The sequence below is a fragment of the Trichechus manatus genome, unplaced genomic scaffold (assembly GCF_000243295.1).
Source record: "Trichechus manatus latirostris isolate Lorelei unplaced genomic scaffold, TriManLat1.0 scaffold00153, whole genome shotgun sequence".
NCBI classification, from domain to species: Eukaryota; Metazoa; Chordata; class Mammalia; order Sirenia; family Trichechidae; genus Trichechus; species Trichechus manatus.
This window is the reverse complement of record NW_004444089.1, coordinates 4,734,967-4,753,757: the sequence shown is the minus strand read 5'-3', so window position 1 is coordinate 4,753,757 and position 18,791 is coordinate 4,734,967. Positions and strand designations below refer to the sequence as shown.

Genomic DNA, 18,791 nt, shown 5'->3' with positions numbered 1-18,791 from the left:
TCATGAAGGCAGTTAGACCTCATGGTAATGGAAGCAGCAGCTCATGAAGGCAGTTAGACCTCATGGTAATGGAGGCAGCAGTTCAAGAAGGCAGTTAGACCTGCAGACTATTTCCTTCTGCAATCCCTGGGTCTCCTTCTTCCTCTTCTAAGGGAATAGAAAACAATTGTTGCATGTTGGGTGGCTGCTTGCAAGCTTTTAAGACCCCAGGCGTTACTCACTGAACTAGGAGGCAGAGCAGAAACTGCAAAAACACTATTAGTCCCATTGACTGGAAGGGCTAGAGAGGACTTTTAAACTACTACTTTTAAGCATACTTGAAGGCTCTACCCAGTCCAACAAAATATTTTCCCTGCATTTTTTTCTCCTAAGCAAACTAAACCCTGTGCTTTCTCGGCCAGGGGTCTGGTTCGTTTAGTCTGGCTCTAAAAGTTAGAAGGCCCTTTGAGTCATCAGTGAATGAACAGGAAACAAACAAGCCGGAAGGAAGCCATTCCTCATTTATTTTTCAGGGAGAGGCCATCAACCAATGATGACATTCATATTCGACACTCACAAACATTAATTGAGTGCCTACTGTATTCGTTTTTCATAAAATAGAATGCCAACTGTTCAGAGTATTTGGAGCTTGGTAAAGTTCATATAAACTGCAAATATCTTACTCCCTCCACCAATCATCCCCCAGGAAAGAAGATTAGAGACGGGCAAGTGTCATCTGCCTGTGAGGCACAGAGCTGACCGGAGCCCCCAGGGGACAAGCTCCCCCTTTTCTCCGGAGTCCTCACTTCACGGGCTCCGGTGACTGGCGCGTCCTATTCTGATTTGGCCACTGATAGAATGCGCTTAGGGCTATAAATGAGTTTTCTCTACCACACTCTCTGCCATTGGCACAGCTCAGGACATGAAGTCGAACAAGCAAGCAGATATAATCGAAGCCAATGTTCAAGTGTTCTCTTATCTCTTGCCACAAAGATAAAAATTAAAAATGAAGCTATCTGTTCTAAAAGTTAGAAGAAGATAAGAAAGGACTTTGAAACACTGTCATAGATGCTGAGTGCCTGCTATGTTATTACCTGACAGAAGTAGCTCTGGTGGTGCAACGGTTAAGCGCTCAGCTGATAACCAAAAAGTTAGTAGTTAGAACCCACCAGCTATTCCTCAGGAGAAAGACCTGGCAATCTGCTCCCATGAAGATTACAGCCTAGAAAACATTATGGGGCAGTTCTGCTCTGTCACTTGGGATCATATGACTCAAAATCCATTCAACGGCACCCAGCAACAAGTGGAGAGAGATAGATAAGTAGCTGCTGTCACATTGCCCCTGACTCCTGGTGGCCTTATGGACAACAGACCAAAACACTGCTGGGCCCCGTGTCACCCTCACAATCACCAGCATGTGCGAGTCCACGGTTGTGGTTACTGTGCCAGCCCAGCTCACCAAGGTCTCCGGCGCCCTCGCTGGCCCTCTACTTCACCCGACACGGTGTCCTCCTCCAGCAATTGGTCCCTCCTGATGATGCATCCAAAGCAAGCAAGTCAAACAGTTTTCTGTTGTGATCCACAGGGTTTTCACTGGCTAATTTTTGGAAGTAGATCACCAGGTCCTTCTTCCTAGTCTTAGTCCCGAAGCTGCACGGACACCTGTCCGCCATGGGTGACCCTGCTTGTATCTGAAATAGTTGTATCATAGCTTCCAGCATCACAGCAACACACAAGCCACCACAGTATGACAGACTGACAACAGGTGATGGAGTACAAGCAGGCAAGACTTAAGAACCAGTGTCTAACTAAGCAACGCCCTTAGCCATTCCCTTCTCTCATTAACCTGTGAAGAGGGGTGACGCTGGCCCTTCTGCCCAGGGGCTCAGGGACCTGACAGAGGTGACCATGCTGTATCAAGGGAAGAATGCCCCCTCGTGTTCCAGGAGGTTTACTGAGTACGTGTGGCCCTAATATCCCTTCTGTCTTCTCCAGTGTTTGATTCCAGAGGACTGGAGATGGGGTGATGACAGCTGGAGAGGGAAGCTACGTCCTCTTGTAAACAGAGCAAAGGACTGAGTCGAAAGACTTTGTTTTAACTCTGCCGCTACCAGCTGTGGACCTCAATCAAGTCATCTTACCTCTCTGTGCCTTAGTTTACTCATCTGTCAGAGAGTTTAACACCAGCTACCTCTTTCTCCTGGAGTCCCTGGGCAGTGAAAACAGTGAACACACTAGGTGGCTAACAGAAATGTTGGCAGTTTGAGTTCACCCAGAGGCACCTCAGAAGAAAGGCCTGGCAATCAGCTTCTGAAAAATCAGCCATTGAAACCCCTATGGAGCTCAGTTCTACTCTGACACACGCAGGGTCACCATGAGTCAGAGTCGACTTGACGACAGCTCGTTTTTCATCCCTTTCTTCTAATCCCTTCTAGCTCCGAGAGTCTTTAAGGATGCAGAGCGAGCTGCACAAAGCAGAGAGATCAACGCCCTTCTTTGTCCTCCTGATGGCATCCTAAAAATCTCTTTTACATTCTCCCTGACACACCATACCTCGAGCGACTGTACAGCCAGATCGTTAATCTGAGGGATTGGCACCGAGGACACAGCGCACATAAAATATATTTATAAATCCTGGAATATGTTTGCCTAGGACACACAGTTTCTTTCACAAAGCACAGTGCCTGCCTTTGGTGGGTTTATTTTGGGGAAAAAGCTTATTGGTTCTGGCCAAGCAGATGGCCTGGCTGTTCCAAAGACACCCGGTGGGGGTTTATCTCCCCACCCTGAGCAATTTTAATAAAAGCTCTGGACCAGCCCTCACCCCAGGTGGGGAGCAGCCCACCTGTCTCTCTCTTCCTGACAGACTGTGGAACATGGATGCCTTCCAGAAACAGTAAAAGTCATTCTTTCCCCTTCTCAACCTTTTTGCTTTTGCTCCAGGTAGCTGTCGGACGACATTGTATATTTGGAAACATGACGTCAGCTATTTCTTATTTTTGCCAGCTCTGAGAGGTCATGTGGCTTGATTGTCTGGCAAAACACATCCCTCTTAGCACAACCCCCCATTCTAGACACACAAGAGAAGACTCGATGGGTTAAGGAGACCCCACGATCATGTCTGTGTTCCTGCAGAACACACAAGCCCCCCCAGGCACCTTCAGCTGCAGGCGCAGCCAGGACGGTGCTCTGCCCTTCACCAGCTCTGTGCAAAGGATTTTTTATCTGAAACCCAGCCGTTAATTGCCTCCCGCCTGCCAGATTCCATGAGGACCCTTTTTGCCAACATCAAAATAGAAACCAAAATATTCCGAGTGTACGGTGGAGGAGCAGGCTGCAGGTACTTAGCGATTCTGAAGGGAGAGCACTGCTGTATTTTGTTCTCTTGACAAAGCTCTGCTCCTCTTTGTGAAGGACAAGGGAGAGTCGGACGTTTCTGCTCCTCTCCCTGTGACTCGGGGAGGGGCAGGTTTGTAGCATGGCCAGCATGCTGGCTCTGTACCTCGGAAGCCTGAGTAGCAGAAGGGGGTCCTTTGAAAGTGTGGCTTACGGTTCTGAAGGTGATAGAAACAATTTTAGCATATGAAGATAAAGGGGTACGCTAGGACCAGGCTGACTTTCAGAGTGGAGAAAGGTCTCATCTTTGCCATACTCCTCCTGAAGACCGGCACATAATGAAGTCCCTTTCTGCTCACCCGTACCTGCAGGCTCGGAAGCACCCCCTCACCCTCCTCTGCACCCCCAGGCCAGCTCCATCCAGCAGTGGAAGAAGGAAAATGGCAAATAACCCACACCAAAGGCTGGAGACCAAAGGCCGGAGACCAAAGGCCGGAGACCAAAAAGGCAGCACCAGGGGACGCTGTGCAGAAGCCCTCAGCCACAGCCTTGTCGATAAACCCGTATCTGCCGGAGAGGGGGTTCATTTCTATTCTTGTGGTTGTTGTCGGGTGCCTTCCAGTCATTCCAACTCATGGCAACCTCCTGTGACACAGCAGACCTGCCCCATAGGGTTTCTAGGCTGTCATCTTTACGGGAGCAGATTGCCACGTCTTTCTGTTGTGGAGCCTCTGGGTAGGTTTGAACCACCACCCTTTTAGTTAGCAGCCGAGCGCTTAACCATTGTGCCACCAGGGCTCCTTAGTGTTCTGTTAGTGGAAGTAATTCTATTTTTCTTTTTTACTTTATTATATCAAAAAGTAGATGAGTAGAGAACACCACAGCATACTAAAAACAAAAACGATCAGCAGTGTTATTTACGTAGCCTTCAATTTTTGGTGGCCCGCTGTCTCTAGATAGAAGTCAAATGTTCTCCATGAATCAGCCTTGTAAAGGTCAAGGCTCTTGGTTGCAAGGAATGGAGACCAAATATCACCAACTTACTGAGGCAGAAGAGATTTCCTGAAAGGATAGCGTGTCGCTAACACGACGGCTAGCGATGACAGGCTGAGAAAATGAGCAGGAGTGGAGCTTATTGGGCCATAGGGAATGGGGGACGTTCTCCCAGGGGGCCATTACTCATTCCCACCGCTGCCACCCACCCAGTGTTGCCACCACCAACGACTTCATGTTGCAGCTGGGAGAACCACGCCAACAACTGCCCACGCTGGTCCCTCAGTGCTGTCAGCAAACTGGCTCCGTGGGCCACTGCTCAGCTGGCTCTGTCTCCGAGTCATTCTCCAGGGACAAGCCTATGTCATGGACATGTCTCCCACACAGGGGCCGGGGAGGGGAGGATCTGGCATTGTGGCTTCTGTAACGGAGGTGGGTCCTCTCTTTCACCAAGATTCACCCTTTGCAGGACCCCTCACAGATAGAAGCGCGTTTGGATGCTGGGGAGAGAAAACACAGATGCTGTCCAGCACAAAAAAACGGGGGAGGACTGCATTCGCTTCCTACGGCGCCACAACGAAACCCCACAAACTGGGTGGCTGATGGGAACAGAAATTTACTGTCTCACACTTGTGGAGGCTAGGAATCCATGAGCAGGGTGTCGGCAGGGCCATATTCACTCCGAAGGTTCTCTCCCAGCTCTAATGGCCCCAGGCACTCCTTGGGGGTGCAGGCACCCTAACTCCACGGTCACACAGCCATCCTCCGTCTGTCTGTCCCTTCTGTCTCTTCTCTTCTATAAGCAGGACACCGCTCATATCAGGTTGGGAGCCCCTGGGGGGCACAAATGGTTAAGTGCTTGGGTACTAAACAAAAGGTTGGTGGTTTGAGTCCACCGAGTAGTGCCTTGGAAGAAAAGCCTAGCGATCTGCTTCTGAAAGGTCACGGCCTGGAAAGCCCCGTGGAGCACAGTTCTATTATGACACACGTGGGGTCACCATGAGTTGGAGTTGAATAGATGGCAACTAGTTTGGGTTGTTTTGGTTTTCGTATTGGATTAGGACCCACCCTACTCCAGTATGGCCTCATGTTAGCTTAATTAATACCATCTTCAAAGACCCTGGAAACCCTGGTGGCGTCGTGGTCAAGAACTACTGCTGCTAACCAAAAGGTTGGCAGTGCAAATCCACCAGATGCTCCTTGGAAACCCTACAGGGTGGTTCTACTCTGTCCTATAGGGTCGCTATGAGTCGGAATCGACTCGACAGCAATGAATTTTGGTTTTCTAGTTCAAGGATCCTACTTCCAAACAAGATCAGGTTCACAGGTACCAGGTGTTAGCACTTCAACATAAACTTTGGGGGGATACAATTCAATCCATAACGATGTTCATTATTCTTCCTACCTGATTTACATATACAGGCAGTCCCTGGGTTACAAAAGACATCCTTTCCTAAGTCTGCCTTGAAATCGAATTTGTAGGCAAGTCGGAACACGTACATACAGTTCTTATTTAGCGTCAGTTCGTCAAACGTTTGTCTTAGTATATGTTGCTGTTGTTAGATGCCTTCCAGTCTGTTCCTGCTCATAGCGACCCTGTGAAACACTGCCCGGTCCTGCGCCATCCTCACAATCATCGTTATGCTTGAGCCCATTATTGCAGCCACTATGTCAATCTATCTTGTTGAGGGTCTTCCTTTTTCTCACCGACCCTCTACTTTACCAAGCATGACGTCCTTCTCCAGGGACTGGTCCCTCCTGATAATATGTCCAAAGTATGTGAGATATAATCTCACCATCCTTGCTTCTAAGGAGCATTCCGGCTGTTCTTCTTCCAAGACAGATTTGTTCTTTCTTCTGGCAGTCCATGATATATTCAATATTCTTCACCAACACCAAAATTCAAAGGCATCAATTCTTCTTTGGTCTTCCTTATTCATTGTCCAGCTTTCACATGCATATGTGGTGACTGAAAACACCATGGCTTGGGTCAGGCACACCTTAGACCTCAAAGTGACATCTTTGCTTTTTAACACTTTCAACATTGCCCAATGCAATGCATCATTTGATTTCTTGACTGCTGCTTCCATGGGCATTGATTGCGGATCCAAGTAAAATGAAATCCTTGACAACTTCAATCTTTTCTCCGTTTATCATGATGTTGCTTACTGGTCCAGTTGTGAGAATTTCTGTTTTCTTTATGTTGAGGTGTAATCAGTACTGAAGGCTGTGGTCTTTGATCTTCATTAGTAAGTGCCTCAAGTCCTCTTCACTTTCAGCAAGCAAGGTTGTGTCATCTGCATAACGCAGGTTGTTAATGAGTCTTCCTTCAATCCTGATGCTGCGTTCTTCTTCATATAGTCCAGCTTCTCAGATTATTTGCTCAGATTGAATAAGTATGGTGAAAGGATACAGCCCTGACACACACCTTCCCTGACTTTAAACCATGCAGTATCCCCTTGTTCTTTTTGAATGACAGCCTCTTGGTCTACGTACAGGTTCCTCATGAGCACAGTTAATTGTTCTGGAATTCCCATCCTTCGCAATGTTATCCATAATTTGTTATGATCCACACAGTCAAATGTCTTTGCATCGTCAATAAAGCACAGGTAAACATCTTTCTGGTATTCTCTGCCTTCAGCCCAAGATCATTTGACATCAGCAATGATATCCCGGGTTCCACGTCCTCTTCTGAATCCGGCTTGAATTTCTGGCAGTTCCCCATTGACATACTGCTGCAGCTGCTTTCGAATGATCTTCATCAAAATTTTACTTGTGTGTGATATTAATGATTTTGCTCAATAATTTCCACATTCGGTTGGATCACCTTTCTTTGGAACGGGCACAGATATGGATCTCTTCTAGTCAGTTGGCCAGGTAACTGTCTTCCAAATTTTTTGGCATAGACAAGTAAGCACTTCCTGCACTGCATGCATTTGTTGAAACATCTCCGTTGGTATTCTGTCAATTCCTGGAGCGCTGTTTTTCACCAATGCCTTCAGTGCACCTTGGACCTGTTTTTTCTGTGCCATTGGTTGTTGATCATATGCTACCTCCTGAAATGATTGAATGTTTACCAATTCTTTTTGGAACAGTGACTCTGTGTATTCCTTCTATCTTCCTTTGATGCTTCCTGCGTCATTTAATATTTTCCTTGTAGAATCCTTTAATATTGCAACTCGAGGCTTGAATTTTTTCTTCAATTCTTTCAGCTTGAGAAATGCTGAGAAATGTTCTTCCCTTTCAGTGTCCTATCTCCAAGTCTTTGCACATTTCATTATAATACTTTACTTTGTCTTCTCGGGCCACCCTTTGAAATCTTTCATTCAGCTCCTTGACTTCATCATTTCTTCCTTTTGCTGTAGCTACTCTATGTTAAAGAACAACTTTCAGAGTCTCTTCCAACATCCATTTTGTTCTTTTCTTTCTTTCCTGTCTTTTCAACAACCTCTTGTTTTCTTCATGTATGATGTCCTTGATGTTATTCCACAGCTCGTCTGGTCTTCAGTCATTAGTGTTCAGTGTGTCAAATCTATTCTTGAGATGGTCTCTAAATTCAGGTGGGATATATTCAAGGTACTACTTTGGCTCTCACGGACTTGTTCTAATTTTCTTCAGTTTCAACTTGAACTTGCATATGAGCAATGATGGTCTGTTGTGCAGTTGGCCCCTGGCTTTGTTCTGACTGATGATATTGATCTTTTCCATTGTCTTTTTCCACAGATGTAGTCCATTTGATTCCTGTGCATTCCATCTGGCAAGGACCACATGTATAGTTGCCATTTGTGTTGTTGAAAAAAGATATTTGCAATGAAGAAGTCGTTGGTTTTGCAAAATTCTGTCCTGCAATCTCTGGTGTCGTTTCTATCACCCGTGTCATATTTTCCAACTATAGATCCTTCTTCGTTTCCAACTTTCCCATTCCAATCACCAGTAATTATCAACACATCTTCATTACATGTTTGATCAATTTCAGACTGCAGAAGTTGGTAAAAATCTTCAATGTCTTCATCTTTGGCCTTAGTGGTTGGTGTGTAAATTTGAATAATAGTTGCATTAATTGGTCTTCCTTGTAGGCATATGGATATTGTTCTCTCACTGACACCATTATACTTCAGAATAGACCTTGAAATGTTCTTTTTGACGATGAATGCAATGCCATTCCTCTTCAAGTTGTCATTCACGGCATAGGAGACCATATGATTGTCTGATTCAAAATGGCCAATACCAGTCCATTTCAGCTCACTAATGCCTGGGATATCGATGTTTATGCATTTCTTTGACAATTTCCAATTTTCCTAGATTCATACTTCGTACATTCCATGTTCTGATTATTAATAGATGTTTGCAGCTGTTTCTTCTCATTGTGCCACATCAGCACATGAAGGTCCTGAAAGCTTGACTCCATCCACATCATTAAGGTCGACTCTACTTTGAGAAGGCAGCTCTTCCCCAGTCATATTTTGAGTGCCTTCCAACCTGGGGGGCTCATCTTTCCGCACTATATAAGACAATGTTCTGCTGCTATTCATAAGGTTTTCACTGGCTAATTTTTCTCAGAAGCAGACTGCCAGGTCCTTCTTCCTAGTCTGTCTTAGTCTGGAAGCTCCACTGAAACTGTCCTCCATGGGTCACCCTGCTGGTATTTGAATACTGGTGGTAGCTTCCAGCATCACAGCAACACACAAGCCTCCACAGGAGGACAATCTGAGGGGTGCTTTCTCCTCTACTTTGGTCGGATCCCTTCTTAATATTCTGCAGTCTATGGCCTAATATGTGACGTTAAGGAACAAAACTTATTTTTTTAATGGCATGGGAAAGAGGAAGGAAAAAGGAACTTACTGAAAACATACAAATCTAAATCTATACATGGCATTTTGTTGTTGTTAGATGCCGTCAAGTCAGTTCTGACTCATAGCGACCCCATGTACAACAGAATGAAACCCTACCTGGTCCTGCGCCATCCTCACAATTGTTGCTATGTTTGAGCCCATTATTGCAGCCACTATGTCAGTCTATCTCGTTGAGGGTCTTCTTCTTTTTTGCTGACCCTCTACTTTACCAAGCATGACGTCCTTCACCAGGGACTGATCTCTCCTGATAACATGTCCAAAGTACGTTAGACAAAGTCTTGCCATCCTTGCTTCTAAGGAGCATTCTGGCTGTACTTCTTCCAAGACAGATTTGTTCATTCTTCTGGAAGTCCATGGTATATTCAATATTCTTCACCAGCATCATAATTCAAAGGCATCAACTCTTCTTTGGTCTTCCTTAGTCCTCATCCAGCTTTCACATGTACGTGAGATGATTGAAAACACCATGGCTTGGGTCAGGCGCACCTTAGTCCTCAATGTGACATCTTTTCTTTTTGACACTTTGAAGAGGTCGTTTGCGGGAGATGTGCCCAATGCAATAGGTCATTTTATTTCTTGACTACTGCTTCCTTGGGCACATATACGTACACATATCAGTACCTGTCGAGTTGACTCCAACTCAGGGAGACTTCATGTGTATCAGAGGAGCACTGTGCTCCATAGGGTTTTCAGTGGCTGATTTTTCAGAAACACATCACGAGGCCTTTCCTCTGAGGTGCCGCTGAGTGGAGTCTAACCTTCCAGTTAGCAACTGAGCCAGTTAACCATTTACATCAACTGGGGACTCCTCACACACGTATTTACACATTTGGATTCTGAATCCTTATGTGTTTATAAGTATTGTGACAGAAAATAAGATGTCAGTCAAAGGAGTTTATGGCTAGAAGGTACATCCTTCTAAGTACCCCCAGATACAAAATCATGCAAACCAGCTAACCAACAAAATAAACAAAATCTCTCTGTGGATAAAACTCTATTTAAAGGCCTCTGGGAAATCATTTTCACAACCGTTCTTGGAAACTCATATAAGAATTTATTATAAATAACAGAATCTGACAGTATTGGGAGGCAATTTGTAAATTCCATTCTGTGATGAAATAGCGCAGCTGGTCACTTAGGGAACGGACCAAAGAAGAAGACCTCAGAGGTGACTTCAAGGCAGCAACCTCATTATGTGTTTAAATCCTGATTCTCCTACTTGCTGTGCACTTCCAGAACATGCGAATTGTCAGGGGCAAGAAGAAATCAGATTAAAACGCTTAAAAATCCAAGACAAGAAATACAATGCCAAATGTGGAAGGTACATATCAGAATATACACATTGGGCATGTATATATACAAATTATACAATGTTAAAAATAGATAAATACATAGATAAAATGAATATTATATCTATAGTTATCTTTTTTTAATCTTTTAAAACTGTCTTAGTTTTTAAGGTATTTTAAAAGGAAAGTTTTTTTGTCTCTCTCTTAGAGCTTTTACTTACGAACACTTGCAAATCCTTTCTCTGCCTCTTATTTTGTTGCTGTGAGGTGCTGTTGAATCAATTCCAACTCATAGCAACCCCGTGTGACAGAGAACTGCCCCATTGGGTTTTCTAGGCTGTAATCTTTACAGAAGCAGATCGCCAGGTCTTTCTCCCAAGGAGCCGCTAGGTGGGTTTGAACTGACAATCTCTCAGTTAGCAGCGAGCACTTAACCATTGCACCACCAGAGCTCCTTAGTTTTTAAAGTATTTTGATGTGTGTTTGTGTGTGTTTGCATGTATTAGTGGGGGGAGACAATGATTTACATAACATCTTTTTGATGTAGAAAACCAGCAGACAAAAAAAATGAACATACGTAATGATAAAGGACGGAATCTGTAAATGGACAAAGCTGCAAAAGGTCATTGAAGTGAATTATTTCCAGGGAGATCTCTAAGGGTCTTCTTTCCAAAATGACTGCTAATATATTTCTGCAATTATGCTTCACGACATGTTAATTCTCTGTCGCTGAGGACCTCCATTCTGCGTAGTACCTAAGTAAGCCTGCTGAACACACATTGCTGAGAAAGGATTTAATTACGAGACCTCGTTCTGCAGAGGTGGAAATCAGCCAAAGAACTGGGGCAAATTGCTGACGGGAGCGCAGAGCTGAGCGGCCTAGCGAACTGGAAGGCCAAACACTTCTCTTAAAATCTCTAGATGTGAGAGGCTGTATATATTTTCACCAAAAAAAAAAGTATACATACGCCAAAAACCCAAACCCATTGCCGTCGAGTCGATTCCAACTCATAGTGATCCTACAGGACAGAGTAGAACTGTCCATAGGGTTTCCAAGGAGCAGCTGGTGGATTTGAACTACCAACCTTTTGGTTAGTAGGTGAGTGCTTAACCACTGCACCACCAGGGCTCCATTTCCGTGTGCGTGTGTGTATGTGCGTGTTCCGTGAGACATACTTTCTCCTCTGTCTGATAGCCTAGCACTTTTATTCCATTTAAATAGGTAGATGCCTCATCGTTCCATGAACGGCACAGAGATGGCTACCTGCCTACTCTATGACTCAGTTTCCACTTTTTCTCTGATTCAAAAAGGAAAGAAAGAAGACTTCACCAGGTGCAGCCTGCGCCCAGCTTTTCTCCAGCCTTAGGTGTGACCATGGAGCCACATTGCAGCTGACGGCACAGGAAAATCCCTGGGAAGTCTCGGGAAGGCCCCACTTTCTGCTGCAGTCCTCACACCTGACTGTGATTTCTGACTCTCCAGCTTCCGTTTGGAAGCTGAGGACAAGCTTCCTGCTGCAGGATTGACGAGCTCTGCTCGCTGTCACGTTGGTAAAGCGGCCAAACTAACCCAGTCGATCCTGACTCATAGCGACCCCGTGTGACAGAGGAGAACTGCCCCATGGAATTTCCAAGGCTGTCATCTTTACGAGAGCAGATTGCCAGGTCTTCCTCCCGTGAAGCCGCTGGGAGGATTTGAACCACCAACCTTTCAGTTAGCAGCTGAGCACTTAACTGTTTGTGCCACAAGGGCTGGCTCTCGTTCTCCCTCCCTCCCACCCTTTCTCTATGATAAAACCTGTGAGCGCCAGAACCCGCGTAAGGCAGAAACCTGTCAGAGAAGGAAAACTCAAATATTTTCCACTAAAACGAGCCCTCCGAGTGCTCACCCACTGTGCCAGGCCCCTGAAGTGCTTTACGTGAGAAAGATAAGCTTCTGCTAGGCTCAAAAAAAAAAAAAAATTTGCCATCGAGTTGATTTCAACTCATAGCAACCCTATAGGACAGAGTAGAACTGCCCCGTAGGGTTTCCAAGGCTGTAATCTTTACAGAAGCAGACTGCTACATCTTTCTCCTGTGGAGCCGCTGGTGGGTTGGAACCACCAACCTTTCAGTTAGCAGCTGAGCGTTTAAACTGCTGCACCACCAGGGCTCCTTCTGGCAGGTTTAACCCATCATTATTATTTACTATGGGTTTTTCTGTTACACGAAGCCCAGCCTGATCCTACTAATGCACGCGGTCAGTTGCTGATTTAGGATAGCCAAGAAATCAGTGTTCCTGAAGGATGGCAAAGGCCCAAGACACAAATCAGAGAACTCTAAACCTACAAAGAAAGGTCTGGTGATCTGCTTCCATAAAACTTACACCTAGAAAAACCTAGGGAGCAGTTCTACTCTGTAACACATGGGGTTGCCTTGAATCGGAATCGACTTGATAGCTGTCCAGTCAGCGCCCGGTCCTGCGCCATCCTCAGGATCGTAGTCATGCTCAAGTCCAGACAGCAATGGGTTTTGTTTTGTTTTTCTTTTGACCTGGAAACCCTGGTGGTGCAGTGGTTAAGAGCTACGGCTGGTAACCAAAAGGTCAGCAGTTTGTATCCACCAGGCTCTCCTCGGAAACCCTATGGGGCAGTTCTACTCTGTCCTGTAGGGTCGCTGTGAGTCGGAATCAACATGACGGCATTTAGTCATGATAGCATGGGACGGGCAGGACCGCCCGGTGGAGCCACAGAGGAGAACGTGTGTTCATGTCCAAGAGGAAGAGGAAGAGGAGGGGAGCTGAGCATGCCTCATTATTCCTCCTCAGTGGACTCAGGCTGATACTTCACCTCCTCAGGGCAGACTCATTGGAGGGCAGAGGGCAGCCCAGAGTTACAGCTAACAGAGTGCCTTTCCTGGGAACAAGACATCAGGAGTGGGGAGGAACTGGACCCCGCTGACCATCCCCAGCTTTTCCTTCCTCAGCTCCTTGGGCTGGCCCAGTGAGCCTATGGCCAACCCGAGATGCGACGGCCACCCTGGGACCTTTGCTCTGCTCCCACCTGCGTAAGCCCACACTGCCCACCAGCCACATTCTCTTCTGGGTTTGCTGCCGGAGAGATTCAAAGGCAGGCAGCCCAGACCAGACGCTGTCCCAGGATACGCAGGGCATTAGAGTGGTCCATGAAAGATAAAGCTCTGAGTCCCCTCCATACCAGATGCTGAACATGTATTCCCTGATCTACTTTCTGTCCAAAATCATGTCCAGGCATGCCCAATGTAGCTTCACAGATGTTTTGTAAGGAAATTGAATATCTCAGAGATACTTCAGTAACAAAATAGCTATAAAAAGGTGGCCCGGATTTGAACACAATTTCCTTTCCATTATCAAATTCCCTGGATGGTAGAAAAGGTTAATGTGCTCGGCTGCTAACTCAAAGGTTGGTGGTTCCAGTCCACTCAGAGGTGCCTTGGAAGAAGGCCTGGTGATCTACTCTTAAACAATCAGACATTGAAAACATTATGAAGCACAGTTCTACTTCAACACACATGGAGTTGCTATGAGCCGGAGTCGACTTGGAGACAACTGTTTTTTTTTTTTATTATTAAATTCCCAGAGAGCCATTTAATCGCAAAGTTTAAATCAATCCCTTTACAAGTTGAAGTTAAAAGATACTAAAAATCCCAGGGAAGTAAAGTCTGAACTCAAATTCTCTTGCCCTGTGTGTTGAAGTGCAAACTGCAAAGTTCAATTACAAACAGAACACCGGCTCCCCAGTTTCTTCTTCCACTCAGGCTCAGCTAGAGGGGTCTACTGCCTGGGTGGAGCCGGGGCCCTTGCAGCAGCTGCTGCAGCCTCTGTCTCTGGAACGGGGGTGGAGCGCCCAGCGCCTCACAAGTCAGTGTAACCCAGCGTCCGCTCTCCGAGCCCGACTGTAAGGAGCCCAGAGTGGAGAGGACGCACGACATTGTCTCAGCCCTTTGCCACGCCCCACGAACGGAGAACGCCGTTCTCCCGCCTCCGTCAGTCACTCCACGTGAGACAGGAGTTGGCCGGCCGCGGAGGGTTAAAGCCTCAGGCATGACAAAGCTTTGACACCCACAACCCTTTCGGTGGAACCAGCAAACAACCCTGTTCTGCTTAACACTGCCTTGCAAGCGGTTCTTCAGAGGGACCAGTTTGAGCCAGTATCCTGGGCATGCGCATTGCATCGGGGGACGACTGACCGGCGCGCTTTTTCTAGAGGTGAGTCCCCGAGGAGACTCGAACCGTCCCGGGGAACCGCACATGCGCAACGTCCCAGAATAAGTGACGCCAACTGACCCGACAGCCGCCTTGACTTACCTCTTGTGCGCGCCCCTAACACACCCTTTTCCCAGAAACCCACACCCCTTTCATGAATAGATGAAACCATTTCCCGCCTGGAAACTTTTACCAGCCTTGTAAACCCTTTATTCGGGGAGACAAAGGCTACCGTTGCATTGTCCCTCTGTCTCTGCCCGCGAGCTACTTTTGCTCAATAAAGCTTTGTTCGTGCAGAAAACTTGAGCCTCTGCTGGTCATACTTGGTCAGCAGAAGGCAAGAACCTCGTCGGGGCCGCCCAGGTTGGGCAGAAGACCCCCGGCAACACAGGCACAATGACTTTTCCAGAATTACGACTACCAGGACCGTCACAGAAACCCCATGAAGTCTGAAGGGAAAGAAACCGTTCATGGATTCGATCCCAGCCGGACATTGTCATGCAGGACAAGCTGTCTGGCTCCCGTGCCCTGCCTGCGTGAAGCCCCACTGGGAAAACTCTCCCAGCAACAAGTTACTGGGGTGTTATCCGTTTAACATTTCTGTGCTTCCTGAGTGCCGGCTCCAGGTGTCACTTGAGGCATTCCTGCCTCCTCAGGAACATCGGCAGCGGGGACAGTTCCATCAAGGGCTCACTTCAGGCACCTCTTCTGCACCCAGCCATCAAAACCGAACCCCTGGCTGCGAGTTGATTGTGGCTCACGGGAGCCCCACGCGCAGAACTGCTCCCTGGGGTTTTCTTGGCTGTAATCGTTATGGAAACAGACCGCCAGGTCTTTCTCATGCAGTGCCGCTGGGGGGGTTCAAACTGCCGACCTTTCAGTTAGCAGCTGAGTGCAAACCGTTCGCACTATCCAGGGACCCTCTGGTGTATCTTTAAAAAAACAAAAAAACATCGCGGCTAAGTGGATCCTGACTCACAGCAACCCCAGAGGGCAGAGTAGAACTGCCCCGTAGGGCTTCCAAGGGGCAGCTGGTGGATTCCAACTGCCCATTTTTTGATAAGCAGCCGAGTTCTTAACCACTGTGCCACCAGGGCTCCACCCAGCATATCTAGGACCTGTTAATTCCATTGTCTATGGAGCTGTGGGCTCAAGGTCCCCGAATGCTGCCGAGGATGAGTTCTGCCTGGTAACAGATCTCCACTGTCGTTCGGAAAGTCCACTGCCGCGGTGGCTGTTTATGGTCTTAGCCATGATTGCTTGGGCCATGACCCTGCCTCCCAAGGAGCTCAACTTCATCCCCTTTGTTCCAGCTGAAGAATCGCCTGACACATCCCGGCACTGAGGCCACCCTGATGCTCCTGAAGCTCAAGTCCCCAGGGAAATCCGACTGTAAATAGCCCAGGGCCTGTGGAGACTGCTTTCTGCTACATCTTCCTGAGGCTGGGACACACCGGTGGTATTTGGTGTCCCTCTGCTATTTCCCCACTAAGCAGCCCTGCAGGCACAGTGGTTACAACCTCACACACTCAGCTGTGAACCAAAAGGTCAGCGTTCAAACCCACCAACCTCTCTGAGGGAGAAAGATGTGGCAGCCTGCTTCTCTGAAGACAGCAGCCTTGGAAATCCTATGGGGCAGTTCTGCTCTCCTGTAGGGTTGCCATGAGTTGGAATCGACTCGACAGCCAGTTTTTGTTTGGTTATTTCCCCACTAAGAGGCCCTGTTGGCACAATGGCTAAACACTCAGCTGTTAACTGAAAGGCTCGTGGTGCAAACCTACCCAGCAGCTCTTGGAAACAAAGACCTGGCTACGTGATCCCGTGAAGATTAAAACCAAAAAGACCAACCCGTCGTCATGGAGTCGGTTCTGACTCAGGGACCCCTCTGAGGCAGATCTACTCTGTTGCAGGGGGTATGAGTCGGAATCGACTCCACAGCCCCCAGCAACACAAGCCCATACATTTAATGGCCCAACGGGACCACTAGGGGACAAGCTACTTTAGGTGTGTACACATAGGTTATCTGCTCAGCTGCTCACTGAAAGGCTACCAGTTTGAACCTACCCAGAGGCTTCTTGGGAGAAAGATGTGGCCATTTGCTCCCAGGAAGATTCCAAAAACCGTTGTCATCAAGTTAATTCCGACTCATAGCGGCCCTACAGGACTGAGCAGAACTGCCCCTTAGGGTTTCCAAGGCTGCAATCTTTATAGGAGCGGACTGCCGCATCTTTTTCCCGCAGAGAAAATGGGTTTACTCTGTGGGTTCGAACTGCTGACCTTTTGGTTAGCAGCTGAGTGCTTAACCCCTACGCCACCAGGGCTCCTTTTCTCAACAGTAGAGGAGCAGTTATTTACCTCAGAGGACAATGACTAGCAGTTCAATGAATGATGATAAACCCACACACAAAAAATCGGTTAAGCAGAGTTCATTTATTTCACCCACTGTGCTTCCGAGACACCCCACGTAAACACTGAGACTGGTATCTGCAAGACCATCTGACAGGGGTCAGAACATCATGCCTTCCAAGCCGTCCTCCATAAACTTCTTATACAAAGCCATGAACTTGGCCACAAATGCTTCCAGGTGGTAGATGGCTTTGCTGCCCAGCTGCAGGCGATGTTCATAGAAGGCCGCCATCTGGGCCACCTCCCCCTTCAGCTGTCCATCACAGTTGTGCAGGAGTTCTGAAAGGAGGCCCTGCAGAACGACAACCAGCGATTAAAATGGGGACGTTTACAACACATCAGCAGTTCTTTATCTTGCATTCAAAAACAGAGGCCAACTGAAGGATGTCCTGAATTCCTTTATGAGAACCAGCAGTCTTCATCCAAAAGCAAAAGGCTTCACACCTTTTCTGGAATGTGAAAATGTGGTGCTTATCTACCACATCCCAAATATTTACTTCACAAGGATGCAAGGATATGAATAAAAGATGCTTACTGCATCATTATTTATGATAATAATAATCTGTAGCCAACCTCAAGTGCCACCAATAGGGATCACACTAAGTAAATGGTGACATACTGATACAATGGAATGCCATCACACATCCATTAACGAGAATGAGGTGACTCTGTACTAAGAAAGAGTGTACACGGCATATGGCTGAACGAAAACACAGCTGCAGAACAGTGAGTTTTGTAAAACTACACACACAACACGCGCACACATATGTACCCATCAGTATGTGAAAAAAGTTTTAAAAAAAACAGTTGCCATCCAGTTAATCCCAACTCACGGCAACCCCACATGTGTCAAAGTAGAACTGTGCTCCACAGTAGATTACGAAGCCTGTCTTCCCAGGCACCTGTGGGTGGACCTGAACTGCCAACCTTTCGGTTAGCAGCTGAGTGCTTAACCGTTTGCACCACCCAGGGACTCCCCGCGAAAAGAACAGAGATCTGTTAAAAGTGGCTGCCCTTGTAGAAACAGAGCGGTGAACTTCACCTTTTGCTTTGTATACTCAGTACCACTTGAATTTTTTGGTGTAATCAGTTTTTTGGTTTTAATAGAAAACAAAAACCTCTGAATTCCCTAATATCTTGCAATGCTCAGTCTAGCTCACAGGCAGCCGACTGACCCAACCTGAAGCCTGGAGCCATGCCCACAACAGCCTATGTCTGGACCTGCCTCTTCTTCATCGACCTCTTTCCACGCGTGCTGAGATGCCTCGCTGTTGCAAACACTGGCCCTCCGCTACTTACACGGCTGCCTCCTTTCCTCCTTTGAAGCCCCCAAGTCTCCGCGCAAACCTAACGTCCTCCGAGAAGCCATCAACGACCTCCCAATCTAAATTAGCACGGCCCTCCACGATTATGCTACTGCCTTGTTACTTCCTGGATAGCACTTGTTCGGAAATCCTGTTGCCTGTTTACCATTTCACCCTACCAAACAACAGGGCCCTCGCCTGTCTTCTTCAACTACCCTACGTGCTTGCCGGGCCCATGGCAAGGCTCAGCCAGCATCTGCTGAGGTGAAAAGCTGGAGGAGGCTCAGTTAATATCTGAAGTGATAAGCTGGAGGAGGCTCAGTTAACATCTGAAGTGATAAGCTGGAGGAGGTTCAGTTAACATTTGCTGAAGTGATAAGCTGGAGGAGGCTCAGTCAACATCTGCTGA

General features: G+C 47.1%; 1 protein-coding gene across 1 annotated transcript in view; it reads right to left on the bottom strand.

Annotated features, from left to right (window-relative positions):
- Positions 1-17,069: 17,069 nt before the first annotated feature.
- Positions 17,070-18,791, bottom strand: part of RFC3 (replication factor C subunit 3) — a 20,223-nt gene continuing 18,501 nt past the window's right edge. Inside the window, exon 9 of the mRNA XM_004386027.2 lies at positions 17,070-17,370. Coding sequence (XP_004386084.1) covers positions 17,179-17,370 — 192 coding nt within the window. The 3' untranslated portion in view covers positions 17,070-17,178. The remainder of the gene's footprint in view (positions 17,371-18,791) is intronic.